The sequence below is a fragment of the Tamandua tetradactyla genome, chromosome 18 (genome assembly GCF_023851605.1).
Source record: "Tamandua tetradactyla isolate mTamTet1 chromosome 18, mTamTet1.pri, whole genome shotgun sequence".
NCBI classification, from domain to species: domain Eukaryota; kingdom Metazoa; phylum Chordata; class Mammalia; order Pilosa; family Myrmecophagidae; genus Tamandua; species Tamandua tetradactyla.
The window spans coordinates 12,030,991-12,054,576 of NC_135344.1; the positions used below are offsets into that span (position 1 = coordinate 12,030,991).

Consider the following 23,586-nt stretch of genomic DNA (forward strand, 5'->3'; position numbering starts at 1 on the left):
TTACAAGTTTGAATCTATAACGAACTGATATTTTGGTAGGCAGTATAATTTTTTTAGCTTTTTTGTATTTGATGGACATTTAAGTTGTTTCCTCTTTTTGACTATTATGAATAATGCTACTATGAACATCAATGTACAAATTTTTGTGTATACATGTGTTTTTAATTCTCTTGGGCATAAACACAGAAGTGGAATTGCTGGGTCATATGGCAAGTGTATTTTTAGCTTTTTGAGGAACTGCCAAATTGTTTTCCACAGTGAGTGCACCATTCTACAATCCAATCAGCAGTGTATGAGGGTTCCAAATTCTCCCATCTTCATCAACCCTTGTTATTACATATCTTTTTTATTTTGGCCTTCTTAATAAATAGGTGTGAGGTATCTCATTTGTGGTTTCGATTTGTATTTCCCTACTGACTAATGATGTTGAGCATCTTTTCATGTCCTTATTGGCTATTTGTTTAGTTTCTTCAGAGAAATGTCTATTCAAATAATTTGTCCATGTTTAATTGGCATAATAGGCTTTTTGTTGCTGTGTTGTAAAAGATCTTTAAATATTCTATATAATGGATTTTCATCAGATGTATGACTTGCAGATGTTTTCTCCTGTTCTGTGGAATGTCTTCCAGTTTCTTGACAGTGTCCTTCGAAGGACAAAAGTTTTAAATTTTTTTTTTTTTTGCTTTTTAAAATTTTATTGATATATATTATACATTCACATACCATGTAATCATGGTACAATCAAAGTGTACAATCAAAGTGTACAATCAAAGTGTACAATCAATAGTTCACACTATCATCATATAACTGCATTTAGCATCACAATAGACTTTTTTCTTTTTTGTGAAAAATAACATATATACAAAAAAGCAATAAATTTCAAAGCACATTACATCAATTAGTTGTAGAACAGATTTCAGAGTTTGGTGCAGGTTACAATTCCACATTTTTAGATTTTTACTACTAGCTGCTGTAAGATACTGGAGACTAAAAGAAATATCAATATGATAATTCAGCAGTCATACTCATTTGTTAAACCCTACTTTCTCTATATAACCCCACCATCATCTTTGATCTTTCTCCCACTCTTTAGGGGTATTTGGGCAATGCCCATTCTAACTTTTTCAAATTGGAAGGGGCCGTCAATAATATGGGGTAGGGAGATGGGACTAGTTCAAGCTGATGTTCTGGAGAGGCTGGACCCTCTAGATTTCTGGACTTATCTGGTCCAGAGACACAACTGGAAGTTGTAGGTTTCTAGAAAGTTACCCTAGTGCATGCAATATTTGTAGAATCTTATTTAATGCCCTAGGTGTTCTTTAGGATAGGCAGGAATGGTTTTGGTTGGGGTATGGCAAGCTAAGATAGGTAGCAATATCTGTCTGAAACTTGCATAAGAGTGACCTCTAGAGTAGCCTTTCGACTACTTTGAACTCTCTCAGCCACTGATATCTTCTTTGTTATGCTTCTTTTCCCCTTTTTGGTGAGGATGGCATTGTCAATCACATGCTACCAGGGTCAGGCTCATTCCTGGGAATCATCTCCCACATCGCCAGGGAGACTTTTAGCCTAGGTGCCATGTCCCATGTAGGGGGACTTTCACTTACAGTGTTGGGCTTAGGGAGAGAGAGGACACATCATTTTCCTACTGTTTTAAGTTGTGATTTCTTGATTTGGCATTTGCCTGGTTACTATAACCCTTTAACTTTTTCCTGAAGTTCTGAGGAAGATGGCTTTGTCAGATTTTATTAGGTGTTCACAGATAATGTGGAAAGGAATATAACCCTGGAATATAGTACGCTGCCATCTTGGTTTACCAGAACACTGCCATTTGTTTTTATTTTTTTATTGTATAGCATAACACATATACAAAGCAATGAAATAAAAAAGCAATAGTTTTCAAAGCACTCTTCAACAAGCGGTTACAGGAAGATCCCAGAGATTGTCTTGGGTTACCATATGATCTTCTCATAGTTTTCCTTCTACCTGCTCCAGAATATAAGAGGCTAGAGTGCTTAAATATATTGGCATCACAATCGACTTTTTTCCTTCTTTTTTTTGTGAAAAATAACATATATACAAAAAGCTATAAATTTCCATGCACAGCACCACAATTAGTTGTAGAACATATTTCAAGTTTGACATGGGTCATAATTTCACAATTTTAGGTTTTTACTTCTAGCTGTTCTAAAATACTGGAGACTATAAAAGAGATATCAATTTAATGATTGAGCATTCATATTCATTTGTTAAATCCTGTCTTCTATGTATAACTCCAACATCACCTTTGATATTTCCATCTCTCTCTATAGGGGTGTTTGGGCTGTGGTAATTCTAAATTTTTGATATTGGAAGGGTCTGTCACTAATATGGGTTAGGGAGATGCAGCTATCTGATGTTCTGGAGAAGCTGGACTAGGTTTAAGGACTTATCTGGATCAGGGACCCATCTGGAGGTTGTAGGTTTCTGGAAAGTTACTCTAGTGCATGGAACACTTGTGGAATTTTATATATTGCCCTAGGTGTTGTTTAGGATTGGCTGGAATTGTCCTGGTTGGGGGTTGGCAGGTTAAGATAGGTAGCAAGGTCTATCTGAAACTTGCATAAGAGCAACCTCCTGAGTAGCCTCTTGACTTTATTTGAACACCCTCTGCCACTGATACATTATAATTCACTTCTTTTCCCCCTTTTGGTCAGGATGGAATTGTTAATCCCATGGTGCCAGGTCTGGATTCATCCCTGGGAACCATCTCCCACATCACCAGGGAGACTTTCACCCTGAATGTCATGTCCCACGTAGTGGGGAGGGCAATGATTTCATTTGCAGAGTTGGGCTTAGAGAAAGCAAGGCCACATCTGAGCAACAAAAGAGGTCCTCCAGAAGTTACTCTTAGGCATGCCTATAGGTAGTCTAAGCTTTTTCACTACCTACATAAGCTTCACAAGAGTAAGGCTCATGATTGAAGGCATGGCCTATTGATTTGGGTGTATCTAAAGTTTGACTCAGTATCAGGGGAATCCCTGATGGTAAAGTTTGATAGTTCCATATTCTTTCTTCCCTCCCTTCCAATACTTTTTGATTATCTGTTTAATATACTCTAGGATGTTTCCAGGCATTACAATAATCTATACAGGATTAAAGGACCTCTTATTCTGTGCTCCCCATGTTTCAATTGTTCAAATGAGCTATACAGATAGGTTGAATTAGATTATGCACTACAGAAAATTTCAGTTCCAGATCAAATAAACCTTTCTTTCATTGGTCTCAAAGAGTATATGTGGTTCTAAAATATAGACACTGTCTTCCATAACCCTATGCTCTGCATTACTTTAACCCAAACCTGTTCAGCTTCGTTCTTATCTCTAAATATCAGGTTATATATATAAAACAGCCCCTCAAAATCCAGAAATAATAATCACCACTCCAGACGTAACGTGTCTGCTTTAAAAGCTTACAATCTAGGCCCGTTTTCTTTTCTTTTTTTAGATTTATACATACAATAATGTTTATTGCTGCATTATTTGTAGTGATTTAAACAAAATAGCCTGAATATACATCAGTAAAAAAGGTTAATACTTTTAATATATTGTGCTAATATTAAAAATAATGAATTAGATCTATATATAAGAACTTGCAAAGATGTCCATGAAGTCTTAAGTGAAAAAAAAGCTAATTGCATAGTAATGAAAGTAGCATGGACTGAAAACAAAATAAACAATTCTACATGACATGCATGTCTTTATATTCTTGTATGAGCACAGAGAATGAAGTAGACATGTATCAAAGTTTTATCATTGGTTGTTGAATTAGCTAGGGTTCTCTAGAGAAACAGAATCAGCAGGAGATATCTGTAGATATAAAATTTATAAAAATCCCTCACATAACCATGGAAATGTAGAGTCCAAGGTCTGTAGGGCAGGCCACAAAAGTTTTTAATTTTGATGAAATCTAATTAATCTATAATTTTTTGGCAGCAGTTTTTTTTTTTTGGTATCATGTCTAAGAAATCATTGCCTTGTTCACAGTCATGAAGATCTATTCCTAGAATTTCTTTTAAGAGTTTTATAGTTTTAGCTCTTATATTTAGGTTTTGATTCATTTTGAGTTATTTCTTTATATATGGTGTGAGGTTGAGGTCTAAATTCATTCTTTTGCATATGTATAGCCAATTGTCCTATTTGTTGAACAGACTATTCTTTCCTCATTGAATTGTGTTAGCCCACTGGTTGAAAATTTATTTCTGGACTCTGAGTTTTATTCCTTTGGTCTATATTTCTGTCCATGTGCCAGTTCCACACAGTCGTGAATACCGTAGCTTTTGTAATAAGTTTTAGCATGGAGAAGCATCAGTCCTTCAACTTTGTTCTTTTTTCAAGATTGTTTGGATGATTCTAGGACCTTTGAATTTCCATGTGACTATTATGATACACTCGTCAATTCCTGCAAGAAAGGCAACTGGAAATTTGATAGGGATTCTGTTCAGTTTGCAGTTGTAGTTTTTTTCATTTTGGTGGTAGGGGACTGCGATATCATCTTAACAATATTAAGTCTTCCAATCTATGATATAGGATATCTTTCCATTTTTAAATTCTTGTTTAATTTCTTTCAATGATGTGTAGTTTTCAAGGTACATGTCTTGCATCTGCTTTACTATTTGAAATGGAACACACATGTACTTTCTGTCAAACTCTCTACTTTAAAATGGCATCAAATATAACTTTCTATTTTGGCACTGGTAGGATAACTTAGAATTTTATGATCTCCTTAAAAATAACATATAATGTAAATTCACAGAATGAAGTTATAGGGGGTGATTAGGAAAATTCATAAGTAGGGATGAAACCTCTGGCCTCATTAATTTTTCCTTTCTAAAGGTCAGAATGATAATAAATCATGAACTTTATTCTTAATAAGGTAGGCTGAGGCTCAGGTACTTTCCTGGAAGACACACAGAGTGCATGCTTGCCCTGAGGGGTCAAGGAATTGCAATCACATATCTATAGGCTTGAGCTCCTGTTGTTTAGGAATCCTGCTTGCTGATTCTTTTTGTATGGTATCTTCATAAATAAATTAGGATGCCAATTAATGCAAAAGTAGGTTGTCGAAGGATTTCCCCCTTGGGCTACTAATTTAATTTCTCTGAAGAACAAGGGAAAAAGAGTCAGGACACTTTCTTTCTTTGCTGGAAATTTTGCCTGGATATGGCTGCAGACGGCTGCAAAGCTGAGGGCACCTCTTCGGTTGAAGCATCCATCACTGAGGTTGTGAAATCCAATGAAGGGAGTTTCTACCTTGCTGTTATAGTACTTGTACAGGTGTGGCATTATTGCATTTGATTGTTTAAGTGTCATGTGAAATTCTTTGATCCAGTATTTGTCTCTTGCTCTGTGCAAACTTAGATCTTATGGTAATTAAAACAATTAAACTATGTTGAAGCCTAGAATGGGGACGCAGCCTCAAGTTTGACCACCACCAAAAGAGAGCAATTATTTGTAGTAACTACCTATTATGGGAGGACCTGCACTAAGTGCTTTATCTAAATGATCTCACTTGGACCTCAAACAGTCCTTTGAGTATGTTCTATTAGTAATCCTGTTTTCCAGAAGTGGAAATGGAGGCTTAGAGGTTATAAAGACATAAGTTTCCATTTTCCTCTTCCCCCAGCCCAAGACTTTTTCTCTCCATCTTCTGTTAATAGCACCCCTTTCCTTAGAGGAAATCTTGTGCCCTACTCCCTAAATTTCATATCCTTGGAAAATGCTTTCTACTCTTCAGGGATTGTGAACAAGGAACCCAGGCTCAGGCAATCTGAGAATGGTGAGTCTGACTGGGGTCCTGTTCATGGATTTCTTAGCTGGATGTTGAGAAAGAAACTTTCTATTTCCTCTAGGGCCACTAACATAGAAAGATGGAAGTCTTCACTACAGTCCTCTCTCCTCCTGCAGGATGGGGGGAGTCTGCCTGAAAGAGAAGAAAATGAGATGCACACACCAAGGCAACCTGGCCATGAGATGGAGTGAAACAATATTGCTAGTTCTGAGTCTCGGAGGCCCAGTCCCTCTCTAAAGCGAGACAAGAAATAACCCATTTTTGCTTACTTATTTGAGTTACAGTTTTTGTCACTTGTATTAAGAGAGTTAATGTTTGCCCACAATTATGTAATTAAGAAGATCACAGAGTTGGTTCTAAATTCATGCCAGTCTAGTTCCAAAACCTGTGCACTCTGCAATACTATGTCCATCTCATATTGCTACAAGTCAAACACTTTAATTTAGTCAATTATTAACCAGAAGAAAAGGTTATGAATGGGGAATGATCACAACTGACAGGCCTCCACAACCCCAAATATTCAAACTTGAGTCCAAAGAGGGACAAAATATACATGTATTTTCAAAAAGAAAAGAAAGCATTTCTTTCTCTCCTGGAATAAATCACCACAGATGGTGTGCTGGTTTGAAAGGATGTATGTATCCAAGAAAAGCCATGTTTTAATCAAAATCCCATTGCATAGAGGCAGAATAATTCCTATTCAAAACTGTATGTAATTAGATCATCTCCCTGGAAATGTAAACCAATCAAGAGTGGTTGTTAAACTGGATTATGGGAGATGTGTCTCCACCCATTTGGGTGGGTCTTGATTAGTTTCTGAAGTCCTTTAAAAGAGGAAACACTTTGGAGAATGAAGGTGATTCAGGAGATTCAGAGAGAGCAGAACAGAACGACATAGCCACAAGAAGCAGAGTCCACCAGCCAGTGACCTTTGGAGATGATGAAGGAAAGTGTCTCCAGGGGAGCTTCATGAAACAGGAAGCCAGGAGAAGAAGCTAGCAGATGATGCTGTGTTTGCCATGTGCCTTTCCAGATGAGAGAGAAACTCTGTGTTCACCCTGTGCCTTCTCACTTGAGAGAGAAACCCTGAACTTCATCGGCCTTCTGGAACCAAGGTATCTTTCCCTGGATGCCTTTAATTGGACATTTCTATAGACTTGTTGTAATTGGGACATTTTCTCAGCCTTAGAACTGTAAACTAGCAACTTATAACTTTCCCTTTTTGAAAGCCATTCCCTTTCTGGTGTATTGCATTCCGGCAGCTAGCAAACCAGAACAAATGGTAATATGAGTTCTGGGAGAGTAACGGAATATTTCCTGTGACTTTGGATGTAAATATCTTTATCTAAACTGAGTGATCTGATATCGCAGACCGAGGTAATGACTGCCAGTGATTTATGGGTATGATTAAGGTGAAAGAACAATCCAGCGTTACAAGTGGAGCTTAATAATTCATAGTAGAATTTGACCTGGGCCCAGGGGTTCCCATATTGTTTCCATAATGTTACACAGTATACGATGACAAGCAAACCTGAACATGTAAGATGTCCACCGCCATCTTTTTCCCATTCCGTATTTGTTTTGACAGCTTAACGATTAAAGTTTACAATCATGCAAAGTTCAACATGTTTTATTATAATATAGCTTTAAATAGGGCGAAAATTATCTCAAATACAAGGAGACACTGACAAAGATGCACATACATCACTTCTCAGTATATCCACCCAGACATCTATCGTCCATGTTTCAAGTCTCTAGACATCACTTAAAATATCTACCCTCAAATTCAAAATTACAAAAGGCTCCAGTTGCTGACTATAATGCAATAAAAGTAGAAATTAATAACTAAAGTATATGCAAGAATGACTTGGCAATTAAAAACCACCCTCCTAAATGGACCCTGGATGAGACAGGAAGTAGCAAAAGAGCTGAGTCAGAATGGCTGGGAATGGCAATAGTTAGAATATTACAAAGCAAAATTCATGATTTACGACTAAAGCTTTTCTTAGAAAGAATGAAAAGGGTAATGGAAACTTTAGGTCACAAAGTCATAAAAGGAACAGTAACACAAACCTAAAGAATGAATGAGAAAGTAACTGATATTAAATAAAAGTTCAGCTAATACTTTAGAATGTGTGTGTGTATGTAATTTAAAACAGTAAAATTAAAAGATTGGAGGTTATTCAGTTTTGTAACTAAAAACTTTCATTAATGTGAACAATATTCTCAAGGTTTTCTAGAATGAGAATATCCTTTAAAGCTCTTTGTCTGAAAGTTGAAAAGTTTTAAGTCTAGTGAAAAAAAATGTATATATTAATTAAATGTTTGTAATACTCAAAACAGTTTGACTTTGGAAAAGAAACTGAATTTACCGAGAGAGGGAAAACTTGAAGATAAGTAAGCACCTTTGGTGTGGTTATAACATTCTGAAATAAGCAGTTGTTTCAAACTATCATCACTTAGTTTCCTGAAAGTTGTTGTAAGGGATAATAGAAATGCAATTCTAATTTTAGAGATTCTAATTTATTCATTAAATTACTATACATGGGCAGGCCACATTGGCTCAGCAGGCAGAGTTCTTGCCTGCCATGCTAGAGAGAGACCAGGGTTTGATTCCTGGTGCCTGCCCATACCAAAAAAAAAAAAAAAAAAAAAAAAAAAAAATTACTATACATAAGCAGTTATGAAAGTAATTTTATTTATTCTATATATTTATTCAGTATGCTTTTCATTAGTTTCAGTGTATTGAAAATAAGATATGCTGGCATCTGTTTCAGTGCCTTAAAATACTTTGAAAGCAATCTTGCTAAGAAAATTCTTCTCACAGATGAAATACTATTCATTAAAAGGACTTGTGAAATAATTTACACGTTTGTTATAAAATGGTTACCTATAGGTGTAGTTGTCATTTTTATTTAAAAAATCATTTATTTTGAGAACCAACTGACATTTATTAGGTGCCTTCTGTGTGCCAGGTACTTTAACCAATGTTACTTTCATTGACTACTCAGAAATGTACAAATTTGCTATTTTTAATACTAAAAAAAATAAAATAAAAATTGAAGGTTAATTCTTTGGGGCAAGATTGGCAATCAATACCTAGCAGAAAAGTGGTAGATAATTTTTGCTCTGAATGTAAAGAAAGGCACGTAACGATATTTGTCTAATTATACAAGCAATAAACGCTCAATAATAATAACAAAAACTAGAAAATAAGGGCAAAATAAGATCATTTAATAGTTTAACACCCCCATTTTACTCATAACACACTTGTTTTCAATCAATTAATTTCTTACCCACTGACATTCCCAGTCTCTCATCATCTCAGACTGTTCATCCCAGAAATGTCACTGAATAATTAATTCCATTATTCCTCTGAGCTGTCAGTTGTATTCTGACCTTGATTCCCAAATACACAGCGAAGCCCTTCCTGCCTGGGCAGAAGTAGAGACACCTCCGCGCTGGTGTAAGCGCCCCGTTGGCTCCCTTTTCGGGGCCCTGTGGCACACTGCCCATCAGAAGCCGTGGTCCCAGGCTGAGCAAAGCTGCCATTGTTAAAATCTTGGCTGGGAGCGGGCGGATCGCGGTGAGATCTCCACTCCTCTCTTTCCTCCCACTCTCCAATTTCCTGCTTGTGTTTCCCACCCGCCAACTGGAAGCCGGAGGGCCCGGGAGCCCGGCTGGTGCTGGGCTTTTATCTGGGCAGGTCAGTTTCCGCAGAGACTGGCAGAGCCGGGAGGAGCCCCTGCAGGGAGAAATGCAGCACCACCAGCTCGCTGGAAGCCCTTCTTGTCCCCGGGGACCTAATCTGGCCGCACTGAATTTCTCCCTCTCCCTCTGAATCCTGGCCTTTGCATGTGTTGTTTTCTCTGGCAGGAATCCCCTCACCGCATTTTTTTTTGTTTCGGTCTAACAAACAAAACAAAACTTCAAGATCCAGCCCAGATGTCCTTGCTCTCTGTTTCACGGACACACATGGGGAACGGGACACAGGACCCGGGAGTCAGGCCCTCCATCTGCCAGCTGGCGGGATGTTAAGTGAGGTGCCCCTCTGGTTAACTTCTCTCTTGCAAAATCAGAGTGAGAAAACCGGCCTGGACATCCCTTTCTCTAGGCTCCCGAAAGGATCAAGTAACTTAAAATGCTCCCTGAAATGCAAATCATTTTACGAATTTAATTTTGCTGTTGCTCTTACCGCTGCTTGGAATATTTTTCTATTTGTTCAGACTGATCAGCGTACACGGCGCAAAAAGCAACTTTGGTGGCATTCAAACAACATTTACTCCCCACTTTTTTTTTTCTTCCTTTCCTTGGTCTGTTCACTTTCTTTTCTTTTTCTCTCTCCTTTACCGCGTGTTGTTTACACCTGAAAATAAGTTTCTAAGGACACTGCTTAACTTTGCAGGTACATTTCAAAGTTAAAGAGGTTAGGTCATTTAGTAACGAGGAGTCCTTACAAAAACCAGACCAAACCCAGCCAAACTATTCTCCATTCTAAACTGTTAAGTTCAAGGAACAGAAGGTTCAGGTAACTAGCAGGGGGTTCAGGTAGGCGGAAACGAACCCCCTACAGAGCGCAGCTGCAGGCCAGTGGGCGGAGCCTGGCTGGCAGGGCGGGGCCTGGCCGGGGCTGCCTGGGCCGCCGCAGCCCGCGCAGCAGCCCGCGCTCGCTCGAGGCCGGAACCCCAGGCGTGCGCACGCAGGGCCGGGGCCGGAACTCGGGCCGTGGAACACGGAGGGCGAGGACTACAACTCCCGACATGCCCCGCAGCTAACTCGGCTTCTTCCCCTGCTCCCCTCTTCCTTCTTTCCTGTTCTTGTGACAGAGAGACTGATGGTTAAGAATTGTGTGGTAGTACATATGGAACGATGGGAAGGTTCTCTGGGGACCGGAGCCCTAGAACAGTCCAGGAATGCCTCTCCCTTGGCCAGGGTTCGCCTCGGCGTCGCGGAACCCGCCGTCCGACTGGCCTAGTTTCCAGAGAGACATTAATTGCGGCCGGACGCTGTGGCGCGGCGGTTTAATTTTCCGGCGGCGGCTGGTGGAGCCGGACGAGATGGCTCTGGCCGGGCTGATCAGGAAACTCGGTAACCGTCTGAGACCCTGCGCTGCCCCTCGTTCCAGTCGCTCTCTTGTCGTGGTCGCATGCCGACAATGGGCGTGTCGGGTTCCCCAGTCAGGCCACCCCTCGACTGTTCTCCTTCTCGCCTGGGCAGCCCCGGGCACCGCTCTTGGACCCGGTGCGCGTCCCGAATGCGCCAGCGGCCAGCCTCTCGGAAAACCGGCTTGTTTTCTTCTTCTCCCCCGGCCCCTTGCAGTTTCAGAAGAAATTCTGGGTAGGAGTCTCTTTGGAGTCGGAAAATAAAATGGCTTTGTGATGGACTTCTTTGACAGGTCACCAGCTGGCGGAGATCAGGGAACGCGCTCTCAGGAGTATTCTGTGTAAGGTTGAGCACGACCTCATCTGCTACGCTGATCTCATCCAGGAGAAGCTGCTTTTCCTCCATTTGTTGGAATGGTTCAATTTCTCATCTGTTCCAATGAAAGAAGAGGTTCTGAACTTATTGAGCAACTTGGTTCAGGTGGGGTCATTCTGAAATAAAAATAAGACGTTCGAATGTTTTTTTTTTTTAGATATTTAAATGTAGCAGTTGTTGAAGGAGCGGTGCATGGGGAGTTTTTAAATTTTGAAAACACCCTTGAACTTTGAATTTTAATTCAGCTGGGTACATTTGGCTCATCTTCCTTTTCTCTTGTTTATGATGTTGAATTTCACATCGTCTCTCTTATGCTCTCAGGTGCCCTTCAGAGTTTCTGGTGAGTTCTGATTTTTGGAATCATCTCTGGAGGTGTTCATATCTATCATTCTCTTTTTTCGTTATGTTCTGATATTTGCATGTTACAAATTTGATACGTACATGTTACAGATTTGATATGTGTATGAAAGAACACATTTAAGAATAATGTTACGGATTAGGATTAATAGCACAAGTATGTTAGGTTGATTTTCCCATATCTGTTTTTCACATTTATGTTCCTTTGTCTCCTTCAAGAGTAGTTAGTTGTCAGGGACAGATGTCAAAGTGCAAGTTTAAATTTTGACAATGAGATCATTATTGGATCAGAAGGGATTCTTTGATTCTTATTACTTTGACATCCCTTTGATTAATGGCATACATTTTTATGCTTATGGGTTTGGGTGGGCACGTTAAGAATATGGAGTAAAACACAGTTGACTTTGTTTTGTAGTTTTTTGCCATGTTAGTGTAGAGTTAATAATTCAATTTAGGGTAGAAGATTAATCGTATCTGTTTTAGTTTTCTGACTACCAAAGCAAATACGATGCAGTAGGTTGACTTAAATAATGGGAATTTATTGACTCTTGGTTTTGAGCTTGAAGTTCAAATCAAATCCTTCTCAAGGAGATACTTTCTTTCCAAAGACTGGCATTCTGGGACTGACTGCCAGTGATCCTTGGACCTGGGCTTTTGTCACATGGCAGTGCACATTGCAGTCTCTCCAGTTTTGTTAACTGTCAGATTCTGCTGCTCCCTCTGTGGCTTTCTTTTCTGTCTGAATTTCCTTCTGCTTATAAAGGACTCCAGTAATAGGATTAAGACCCGTCATGATTAAATTGGGCCATACCTTAACTGAAGTAGCCTCAGCTAAAGGTCTTATTTACAGAGGTTCACACCCAGAGGAATGGATTAAGTTTAAGAATATGTTTTTCTGGGGTATATAGTTCCCAACCACCACAAAATCCTATCTTTGCAGTTTTCTAGTTAGAGAGGGAAATTAAAAACAAGCTGACAAACATCTGCAGTGAGTTTATTGATAAACAGACCAGAGAGCAAATGAAATCGATTTGTATATCTTTAGCATTTGGAAACTTTACCATTTGCTCTAAATTGTGAGATTTCCACTGAAGGTAAAGGTAATAAGACAATGATTTTATAAATGTACAGTGATGGTGTGGTTCATCTTCTTTAAATTGTATATTTGTTTATAAACAAATGTGGTTAAACAGGTAATTGGTACATTGCTTTTTAAGACAAATAGAACTTTATTAGAATTTTCATTGCTACATTAGTCACTTGATATTCATAATTCAAAATAAACCACATACACTTTCCAAATTATAAAAGCAAGCCATGTTCAATATAGATTATCCACAAAGTAAAAGAAGTTTAAGGTTATGATACCCATGATGACATTGTTGAAGGCTGAGTTTCTAATATTTTAAAATAGATCCTTACACACTTTTAAAATGGGATCATACTGTATTTACAGATTTATAACTGCTTTTCAAAAAGATATATCATAACTCTTTTCCTATGTCCCTAATATTGAAGGTCATGATTTTTAATGACTGTATTAGTTCATAGTATGAGGATGCCCTAATTTTTTTCCAAACTCCATTGTTAAGGTAGCTGTTTTTTACTCTTTACTGTTTTAAATAATGCTGTGAGATGAACATTTTCTTCACATGAATTATTGTTTCCTTTTGATTGATTTCCAGAAGTGAAATTCATGAGTAAAAAAGTATGAACTGTTCAAGACTTCTGATATATGTTATCGGATTGAGTATCTGAACACATCTGTTAATTACACTTCCAACATTGGTGGGCCATTTATCCATGCCCTGGCCAATTAAAATTTTTGAAATCCTATAAATTATTTCGTGTTTACGAGGCTTTAAATTATTTGAATGAAATCTGTTTGTAAGAATGGTGAAATGGTGAGTGGTAATCAAACTGACGTCTTTGCCGTGACAGGAAACATGGAAAGTGGATGATATGCATTTCCTTACTAATAGATGCAAGTCTGTTTCCTAACTTGTTCTTTTTTTTTTGCAACCTTCAAAATTGTGTTTTAATTATAAACATATATTTTTAAAAGAAAGTTATAAATACATAAAATACTAACATTAATTGAAAAATTAATTTATTAAATTTGTGTCAGGATAACATAGACCAGAGCAAGATCCTAACAGGTTAATCACTTCAGAGTGATAAGGGGTCATTTCATTAAGGTGACATTTTAAAAAAAATCACAAATTTATATGCATGAAATAACCGAGCTACAAAATACACAATAAAAAACTGTCAGGAAAAATAGACATAGGAACAATTTAGGTGAGCTATTGACACCTCACCCTCCCTTTATTGATTCCCCAGATAAAAGGTAATATTCTGTACTGTTTCAGTTTTTTTTTAACACTGTGAGTGTTTTCCTTATGGCCAAGTATATGGTCTATATAGTAAATGTCCAATGTGTATTTTCAAAGAAGACATGCAGTTGTTGGGTATAGTGTTCCGTAAGTCTCAGTCAGATTAGTAAATTGTTTGGTTCATGTTTGTTTTTTGCACGAGCAGGCACCCGGGAAACAAGCCTGGGTCTCCGGCATGGCAAGTGAGAACTCTGCCTGCTGCGCCACCGTGGCCTGCCCTGCTTATGTCTTTTATCCTTACTTTTATCTATTTGTTCTGTCAGTTAAATTTAAGAGTTAAACTCTCTGAGAGTTTTTTTCCTATTTCTTTTTTCAGTTTTCTTAATTTTGCTTTGTGATTCTTTATTATGGTACCAATGAAAACACTATGATATCTTACTTGAATGAATATTTCAAAATGAGCTTTGTGCTGGTTTGAAAGGAAGTATGCCCCCTAAGAAAAGCCATGTTTTAATATAAATCCCATTTCTCAAAGGTAGAATAATCCCTATTCAATACTGTATATTTGAAACTGTAATGAGATCATCTCCCTGGTTGATGTGATTTAGTTAAGAATGGTTGTTAAACTGGATTAGGGGATGACATGTCTCCACCCATTTGAGTGGGTTTTGATCAGTTTCTGAAGTCCTATAAAAGAGGAAACATTTTGGAGAATGACAGATTCAGAGAGATTCAGAGAGAGCAGAGAATGCTGCAGCACCACGAAGCAGAGAGTCCACCAGCCAGCGACCTTTGGAGATGAAGAAGGAAAACGCCTCCCGGGGAGCTTCATGAAACAGGAAGCCAGGAGACAAAGCTAGCAGATGACACCGTATTCGCCATGTGCCCTTCCAGCCAAGAGAGAAGCCCTGACTGTGTTCGCCATGTGCCATCTCACTTGAGAGAGAGAGCCTGAACTTCATCGGCCTTCTTGAACCAAGGTATCTTTCCCTGGATGCCTTTGATTGTACATTTCTATAGACTTGTTTTAATTGGGACATTTTCTCGGCCTTAGAACTGTAAACTTACAACTTATTAAATTCCCCTTGTTAAAAGCCATTCCGCTTCTGGTATATTGCATTCCAGCAGCTAGCAAACTAGAACAAGCTTTATAAAGTTTAAAGATGGGTGTTCTAGTTTGCTAGCTGCTGGAATGCAATATACCAGAAATGAAATGGCTTTAAAAAAGAGGAATTTAATAAGTTCCAAGTTTATAGTTCTAAGGCTGAGAAATTGTACAATTAAAACAAGTCTATAGAAATGTCCAATCTAAGGCATCCAGGGAAAGATACCTTGATTCAAGAAGGCTGATGAAGTTCAGGGTTTCTCTCTCAAGTGGAAAAGCACATGGCGAACATGGTGAGGGTTTCTCTCTCATCTGGAAAGGCACATGACAAACACAGCATCATCTGCTAGCTTTCTCTCCTGGCTTCCTGTTTCATGAAGCTCCCTGGGAGGCATTTCCCTTCTTCATCTCCAAAGATTGTTGGTTAGTGGACTCTGTTTCTCGTGGCTCTGCCATTCTCTGCTCTGTCTCTATGAATTTGCTTATTCAAATAATTTCCTATCAGTAAGGTCGGACAATGTTTGTCCTTTTGTTTCTGGCTTATTTCACTCAGCATGATGTCTTCAAGAGTCATCCGTGTTCATATGTACATCTATGCATCTATCAGGACTTTATTCCTTTTTTATGGTTGGAGAATATTCCATTGTGTATATATATATATCAACCACATTTTATTTATCCATTCTTCCGTATATGGACACTTGGGTTGCTTTCATCTTTTAGCAATTGTGAATAACGCTGCTACGGACATCGATGTATAAGTATCTATTTTAGTCCTTGCTTTCAATTCTTTAGGAAATTGAAATGGGATGCAACTAGAAATGGGATTTCCAGGCCATATGATAATTCTATATTTAGCTTTCTGAGGAAACATCAAACTGTTTTTCACAGTGGCCACACCATTTTACATTCCCACCAATAACGAATGGGGATTGCTATTTCTCCACATCCTCTCCAACACTTAGTTTTCATGATTTCAAATAGTAGCTATTTTAGTGGGTATAAAATGGCATCTCACTGTGGTTTTGATTTTCCACTTCCTTAATGGCAAATGATGTTGAACACTTTTTCATGAGCTTTTTGGCCATTTGTATATCCTCTTTGCAGAAATGTCTATTCAAGTCTTTTGCCCATTTTTTAATTGGCTTGTCTTATTGAGTTGTAGGATTTCTTTATATATTCTGGATATTAAAGCCTTATCACATAGGTGGTTTTCAAATATTTTCTCCCATTCTGTAAGGTTTCTTTTTACTTTTACAATGCAATCTTATGATGCGCTAAAGTTTTAAATTTTGATGAAGTCCCATTTATCAATATTTTCTTTTGTTGTTTGCCTGTTTCTTTTTGTTGCTTGCCTTTTGATGTAAAATCTAAGAAATGTACTCTAACACAAGATCTTGAAGATGCTTTCCTATGTTTTTTTCTAGGAGTTTTATAGGGTTGGTACTCATATTTAGGTCTTGGATCCATTTTCAGTTAATTTTTGTATATGGTGTGAGGTAGGGGCCCACCTTCATGCTTTGCATATAGATATCTAGTTTTCAGGCACAAGAACTTAACAAACCCCTTTCAAGCCATTCTGATGACATTCGCTGGTGTGTTACAGCTTTCCCAGAGGCAGCAAAGCCTGGTGGTTAAGAGTAAAGCCCCAGCTCTGCCGGCTACTAGCTGTGTGGCCTTGAGCTGCTGACACACACCGGTCCCCCTTTGACTCTGTCTCCTCAGCTATAAAGTGGGGGCACGACTCTAGGAACTCTTTCCCTTGGTTTGGGCTCATTTGCACAGTCCCCGAGGTTGAGCTCCATGCTTACCCTAAAACCCCAAAAAGAGAAAGAGAAAAAAAAGGCCTCTGGCCAAAAGTAAGTGTGCCTCAGTGTTTCTGCATTGGGTAGGAGACTTCATCCATGCATCTCCTCAAACCCTGAGTTCAGACTTGGACACTGCCGCTTTGGGCTTGGAGGAGACCAGGAAATAGGCCTGCCTGTTGTGTTCCCTGTACTCAGCAGGCTTGCCTTTTGGTTTCTGAGAGGGGTCTGACTTGTGCATTGAACCACTGCCTGGTGCTACACGGGGGCCAAGCTCACTGGAGACTTGGAATTGCCCTGGGGACGCCCTGGGCGGACACGGAGGCCGCATCTCCTTGCCCGTCCTTCCCGCATCTGCCGCCGCCGCAGTCGCTCTAACTTGTTCTTCCTTCTACTTCTATCGTTGGTGATTTTGAGAACTCACAGCCTGAACTGTTTTCTTTTGTCTCTTTTAGTTCTTCTTTTAGGAGAAGCTGAGCAGTTGGGATATCAGAGTATGATCAAAAAAGAGAAAGTTGTGTTTGAGGGTGAGGGGGTGAGCATGGAGACTGGCGAGGATAGAGTGTCAGTGGAGGGGAGTAACCCATTTAGTAACCCATTTAGTAAATTAAATGGAAATGATAACATGCATTTCTAGTGCCCGGTTTTTGGGCTTGACTCTCATAATTGTTATCAGATGTTTTAGGTATATCTTGATAGTTTCTGTCCTTTCTATGGAAATTCTAAACTTTGGATAATATCAATATAAAATTTAATTAAAAAAAGTGAATATCTGGTGTAGCAAAATAATTTCATGTTTTGATTGTGTTAAGGCAAAGTTTTGAGATTTCTGATATTATACTTATTCTCAAGACTCTCCTCTCCTTATTTTAGTACCCCCCAGCAGTCCAGCACTTGGTTGAGCTTGGTGCGGTGGAGTTCTTATCCAAACTTCGTTCTAATGTGGAACCAAATCTGCAGACTGCAATCGATGGCATTCTGGATGGACTTTTTATTCTTCCCTCAGAAGTTCCTGCGCTAAATTCTACCTCTTACCAAATCAATCAAACTGGTAAACTCTTTGGAATCAATATGCTACATTTATTTAAATATGTTTCTAATAGTTGCTTCTAAGGAAAATGATTTTAAGTTTATGAAAAACATTCTTTCTACATACCCTCTTAACCTTGTTTTTCTTGTTTGCATCTTGATAGATTACTTCTTTATCAATAACAGCAAATTTTCATTGAGTACTTATGTGCCAGACATTGTTCTAGATGGTTTCTATGTTATTTTTAGACCTTGTTTTTCACATCAGGATATAATGATGTTTGTCTTGTGATTTTATGTGACCAAGTCAAATTGAGGAAATACTAGGACTTTATAAACTCCTAGTACCTTATAAACACCACGGTATACTGATTACAATCAGAGTTAGAGAGATGTGGATTTAAGTCCCACTTCTGTACTAGTTTTGTGACCTTGGCTAAGGTACTTAACTCCTGCAGGTTCCAGTTTTTCATACAAAAATTGGGATATGATAGTACTCCTCTTATAGCATCGTTGTAAAGATTCAGTGAGAGAATGTGCAGTGCTTGGCCTGGGGCCTGGTGGGGTGTTAAGCACCAGGATGATAGCTGCTCCTCTGTGTATTGTGGTGATGATTTAATGCTCACTACAGTGCCTTGCAATGGAAGGCCTTGGGCTGTATTTGAAGACTAAAAATGCACCCGAAATTTATGTAATTGAGAAGTGAAGGTGTACAAAGAATGTTTTTGATTTCTTAATCTGACTGGCCATGTTTTGCTCTATACCATTGCTAATTATGCTGCTGCAGCAACTGTTGGTTCTTCTGTTAATGACAGCAGTGGGGATAGCAGCTACCATTTATTGAGCTCTTTGTGGGGTGCTGAATGAGTTGATTTAAACACATCTCAAATCTTGTATAGCTCTTTGACTGAGATAGTACTTTCATACTATTTTGTTCTTATTTCATAGATGAGAAACATTTTGTAAATGTTGTTCAATAAAGTAACTTGCCCAAAATTACCCAGTTTGCTAATCTGTGGCAAAGCCAGGATTCTAACTTTACTTTGGCTACAAAATTGTGATTTTTTTTTTTGGCATGGGCAGACACCAGGAATTGAACCTGGGTCTCCAGCATGGCGGGTGAGAATTCTGCCACTGAGTCCCCATCGTACTGCCCAAAACCTGTGATTTTTTAAATAGTATTTTACAATCCTGCCTAAAGTATAAATCATAAAGTAGAATCCCAAATTGTGAATTTTCAATCTAAGTCCTTGCAGGCGAGCTAGAAGAATGGTCTAGGTCTAATTTTTAGTTATGTGTATTATTATTAGGAACTACTGGCATGAAAACTTCAAATACAAAATTATAAAATTTATTTTATCTTCTTCCTCATTGTCATTGAAACTGAACTGCTGAATATTTTACCATGTGTGACAGGAAGTTTCCTAAGATATTGAAAGATATACTTGATTCTTTTGTTTTTAACAACTTTTTTTAAGGGTATTAATAAAACTAAAGTGATCAGAAACTATGTAATTGGAGAAAACAAGAAGAGGGAAATAAGCATGAATACTTTTTAACAGATAAGCCCATTGTATGTATTTTCACTCTAACAAAATTAATTGTATTTGCTTAACAGTAGAAGAGGGAAATAAACCCCTCAATTCAAGGGTGCCTTGATTCACTTTTTTTTTGTATAGGAATATCAACTATTCAGAGGAAAAACCTGGACTGTTTTTCCAGCCTTAAAAATGATCCAAAAACTTGAGAGAAAACATTAATAGAAGAGACTAAGTCACTTTTAGCAAATAATGAATCAGTATTATGGTACTACATATTCTCATTTCAGATTTGCCACGAGAACCTGAGATCTTAACAGGATATTTTCCTCAAGATAAAAGTAATTTCCAACAGGTGGAAGTGCCACTACGACCAGCAGGTGGGTATATGTAGGGAAGTAAATTCTGTTGTTGACTGTTCTGAAATAAGTTTCCATTCCTGTCATTGTGAAGATATACTCTAAATGGGCAAAGGTGGATGTTTCAGTACCAAAGTGAATGTTTCAGTTGCCTCAAATCATTTTAGAATGTGGCATGTAAATGGTACAATTTTATGTGACTCGAACTGTATTTGAGTATTTATATGGATAGGTAGTAAGATAGTAGGAATTAGGACTGAATGAATATCGATTCCTTATAGGCCTGGCACTGTGCACTATATGAGTGTCATCTTTTCATTCTCTGGCTCCTTTGGTGCTATAATTTCTCATGCACTTACTCAAGCCAAATTCTTAGGAGCATCTTAGTTTTTTCTTTGCCATTTTCCCACTATTTCGTTGATTAAAACAGTCTGATTTTGTGCCCTCCCCCTAGAACTCTCGTTCGCAGATCTTTGTTTGACTGTTCATATCATGACCTGAAATCATGTTTTTATTTACTTCTTGTTTTCCTCACTGTAAGCTTCATGATGGCTCTGAACTCTCCTTTATTCCTGATGTCTGGAACAATGCTTAAAATGTATTAGGTACTCAGTATGTGCTCTTTGGATGAATGAATGCCTCTTCACTGAATCCTGGTGAGACTGATCTGATTAGTATCCCCACTTTACTAATTAGGACATTGAAGCCTAGAGGGGTTAAAGACTTGTCTGAGGTGACAAGGTTAGGAATAGTTAACTAGGCATGCACTTACCATTTTATTGCTTGCATTGTCAAGATGAGAAAGAAGTGGCAAAATCCCTCTGTTATTTAAAATCTTTCATAAAAACTCACAGGTCGAGTGACAGTGTAAGAAAGAACAAAATCCTTGTCAGGCTGTTAATGTACTACGATAATGTACTAATTCTTTTCTCTCTGGAAAAGTTTACTAGGCCTGTAGAGGGCTTTGTTTTTGAGGTTAGATGATAGTCCTTTGTATGTGTGATTGAGTGGCTTGCTTGAGTGAGAGATGTCTGTATGGAATGGGTAGCTCCAAAGCTGGTAATAATGGGTATTTGAGTGAAGGTGTTGAATACATCAAGAACAGATTGAGATTAGGGTTACAGATTGATGGTGTGACTTATTTTGAACATATCTTTATGTGTGCAGTGTAAGCCTGTCCTTTCCTCCATCGACCTTGCTATTCCCTTAGCAAGTAAACCCTGCTTTTATGTTGGCACTTTTGAAAGACTTTAACAAAACCATTATCTCTTTTTAATGATTTCATGCTCTTTTTAAAGCATTGAGCAGAAAGACTGTTTGCCATTTGGGAAGCTTATATAGATATTATTTTTCAGTGCTGCCTCCTTAATCTGTACTATATTAAATCTGTTAAAAGAGTAATTTGAACTATGTAGTTTTTAATTGTGTTTCTCGGGTTTGAGCACTGATATTTGATCTGCAACCTTATAGTCTTCAAGTCATCTTTATAGAGATTTGAAGTTAAAAGGTAAATCTAACATCTAACCCCGTACAGGGTATTTGAACATGACTAATTAATTATGGTATATGATTATATGTATATCGTTATTTTCTACAAGTAAAGGTTTTCTTCAAATGCCCTTTTATGTTAAATTTAAGCTCAATACTTTGGTCAAGCACAGGGGAAAACAAAATTTAATTAAAACTTTAAAATGTCATTCACTGTTGGTTTGTGCTTAATGCTCTTTCAATATCATGAGTCCTATTTATGCAACAAGATTTTTATTTATCCCATTAGAGAATAAATTTGCAGTTCATCTTTTTTGGTATATTTTAGGTAACTATAAGATGTAACTTTTATTTTTGGAATTGCTTTAAAGGTAAAGGTTTTCTCTTAGTGTTGAGAATCTATCATATTTTTATTCTTTGATGCCTTAAGTTTTGTTATTCCGTTAACAGTAAATCAGACTGTGAAGTGTTTGAAATTTTCTACGTTTCCTTGGCTCCCCTTGACCATGACAGACAGACATGTTCTTTCCTCTAATGAAAGGTATGAATGCAGTGTTTGAACAATTTCAGGTATTGTTTATTTATAGCCATTAAATCTGATAGTTATTACTGTTCATTTACATCAGGAAAAGAACTGCTAAGTATTGTGAAATGTAGTAATGGGAATATATGAATGATTTTCAGTATTGCAAAAAAGCAAACCAGTAAGTTTATTTTTACCTTTAGTCAGGTTACATATCAGGTTTCTTTTTTGTGGTTGGAATCTTGAATATTCCTTGGTGACATGAGTTATTTCTTATTGACCAGACTCTGATTGGCTATTGCTTATGCTGTGGATTAATTAAAAATAAATATAGTCTTTTTGGTAGACAATGTATTTCAAAACATGGGATCTATTAGGAGAAGAACTATATGATGTTGAGGATGCTGGGAACCCTTGGTCTAATCTTATGTAATGAATGTTAATTGGTTATTACCCTCAGAAGTAGGCAGCTGAGCTGTCTGTCTGTTTTTTGGTAATAAGCTGGAAAATAAAAACAAATTTGTTAGGGTTTGGGTCAGAAACAAGTGGAGGCTTCTAAATGATTTTTTTAAATGTGTCTCCCTATGTATGTATTTCTTTATACATGCACATACACACAGGCAGAGGCAGATATATGCTGTGTTTATCATAGGGAATTTTGTTCACAGTTTTTTTTGGGGGGGTTGGGGTGGGGCAGTGATACATGGACTGAGAATGGAACCTCCTGCTTGGCAGGTGAGAATTCTACTACTGAACTACTTGTGTACCCCTTAAATGATTTTTGATGAAGGCAGTTTTAAGGCCTTGTAAATCTTCTGGGGACAAAATATTTAATACAGATAGCATGCATATGTGAGAGGTGTGGAGATGTTTTGAGCCTCTAGTTCTGAGTCAGTTCCTAAAGGAAGAGGTAGTGATGACATGAGTTTGTGGTGAACATTTCCACACATTATAGGTGTGTGGAAGAAGTACTTCCCTTATGTGGTTGTATTGACTGGGGAAAGGTCAGGAAAGGCCCCAGGGAACCAGGGAAAGTGATGTCTTAGCTGAGACCAGAAGGATTGTTAATAGAGTCATTATGCCACTGGTTAATTAGTGTCTGATATAGATAAACTTTTTTGAAAAATAGATTTTGCTGTTTTTTGTAGCTCTTTAAGAAGTAGTAACCACACATTGATCTGGAACACCTGTGAACTCTTGAAGGATGTTATCATGCAAGATTTTCCTGCTGAGATTTTCCTTCAAAGGCCCAAAATTGTTCAGGTGAGTACCCTTGATAAATGTAGATTTTGAAATAGAGGACTTTTAGCCATAAAACAGATTTTGCAAAGTAGGAGTCCTTGTGACAGAAAGTTGCATGAATGTATTTAAATAATGAAGTATTTGGTTTTTTAAAACCACTGATTCTCTAACTTCTTTGGATAGCATAGTTCCTCTGATAGGTTATAGTCTCATTTGCCACATGGTGTCTTCATTACCTGGAATTTACCATGTATTGGTAACCTGAAAGGGAGAATAGACTTTAGAAAATTTAGACTGGGTGGCAATAACCCTTACTAATGAAAAGAATAGCATCATTTTTTTTTTTTTTTTTGTCTAGTATGTTTAAAGTACAGTGCTAGGTGCGGGAGAAATATAGTAGTAATGGGCAATACAGATGGATCCAGTCTTGTCTGTTGCTTAAATAGTAGGGAGAGAGGGATCCAGGGTGGGGGATCTGGCATATACACAGCCTCTAA

At 37.9% G+C, this 23,586-nt stretch overlaps 1 protein-coding gene across 3 annotated transcripts in view; it reads left to right on the forward strand.

Moving 5' to 3' along the window:
• The first annotated feature begins 10,604 nt into the window (after nucleotides 1–10,604).
• Nucleotides 10,605–23,586, forward strand: part of RTTN (rotatin) — a 202,798-nt gene continuing 189,816 nt past the window's right edge. For all 3 annotated transcript variants that reach the window (XM_077135252.1, XM_077135253.1, XM_077135254.1), the window contains exons 1-6: nucleotides 10,605–10,917; nucleotides 11,225–11,412; nucleotides 17,784–17,961; nucleotides 19,768–19,857; nucleotides 21,775–21,865; nucleotides 22,996–23,110. In XM_077135252.1, the coding sequence (XP_076991367.1) occupies nucleotides 10,743–10,917; nucleotides 11,225–11,412; nucleotides 17,784–17,961; nucleotides 19,768–19,857; nucleotides 21,775–21,865; nucleotides 22,996–23,110 (837 nt within the window). In that variant the 5' untranslated portion in view covers nucleotides 10,605–10,742. The remainder of the gene's footprint in view (nucleotides 10,918–11,224; nucleotides 11,413–17,783; nucleotides 17,962–19,767; nucleotides 19,858–21,774; nucleotides 21,866–22,995; nucleotides 23,111–23,586) is intronic.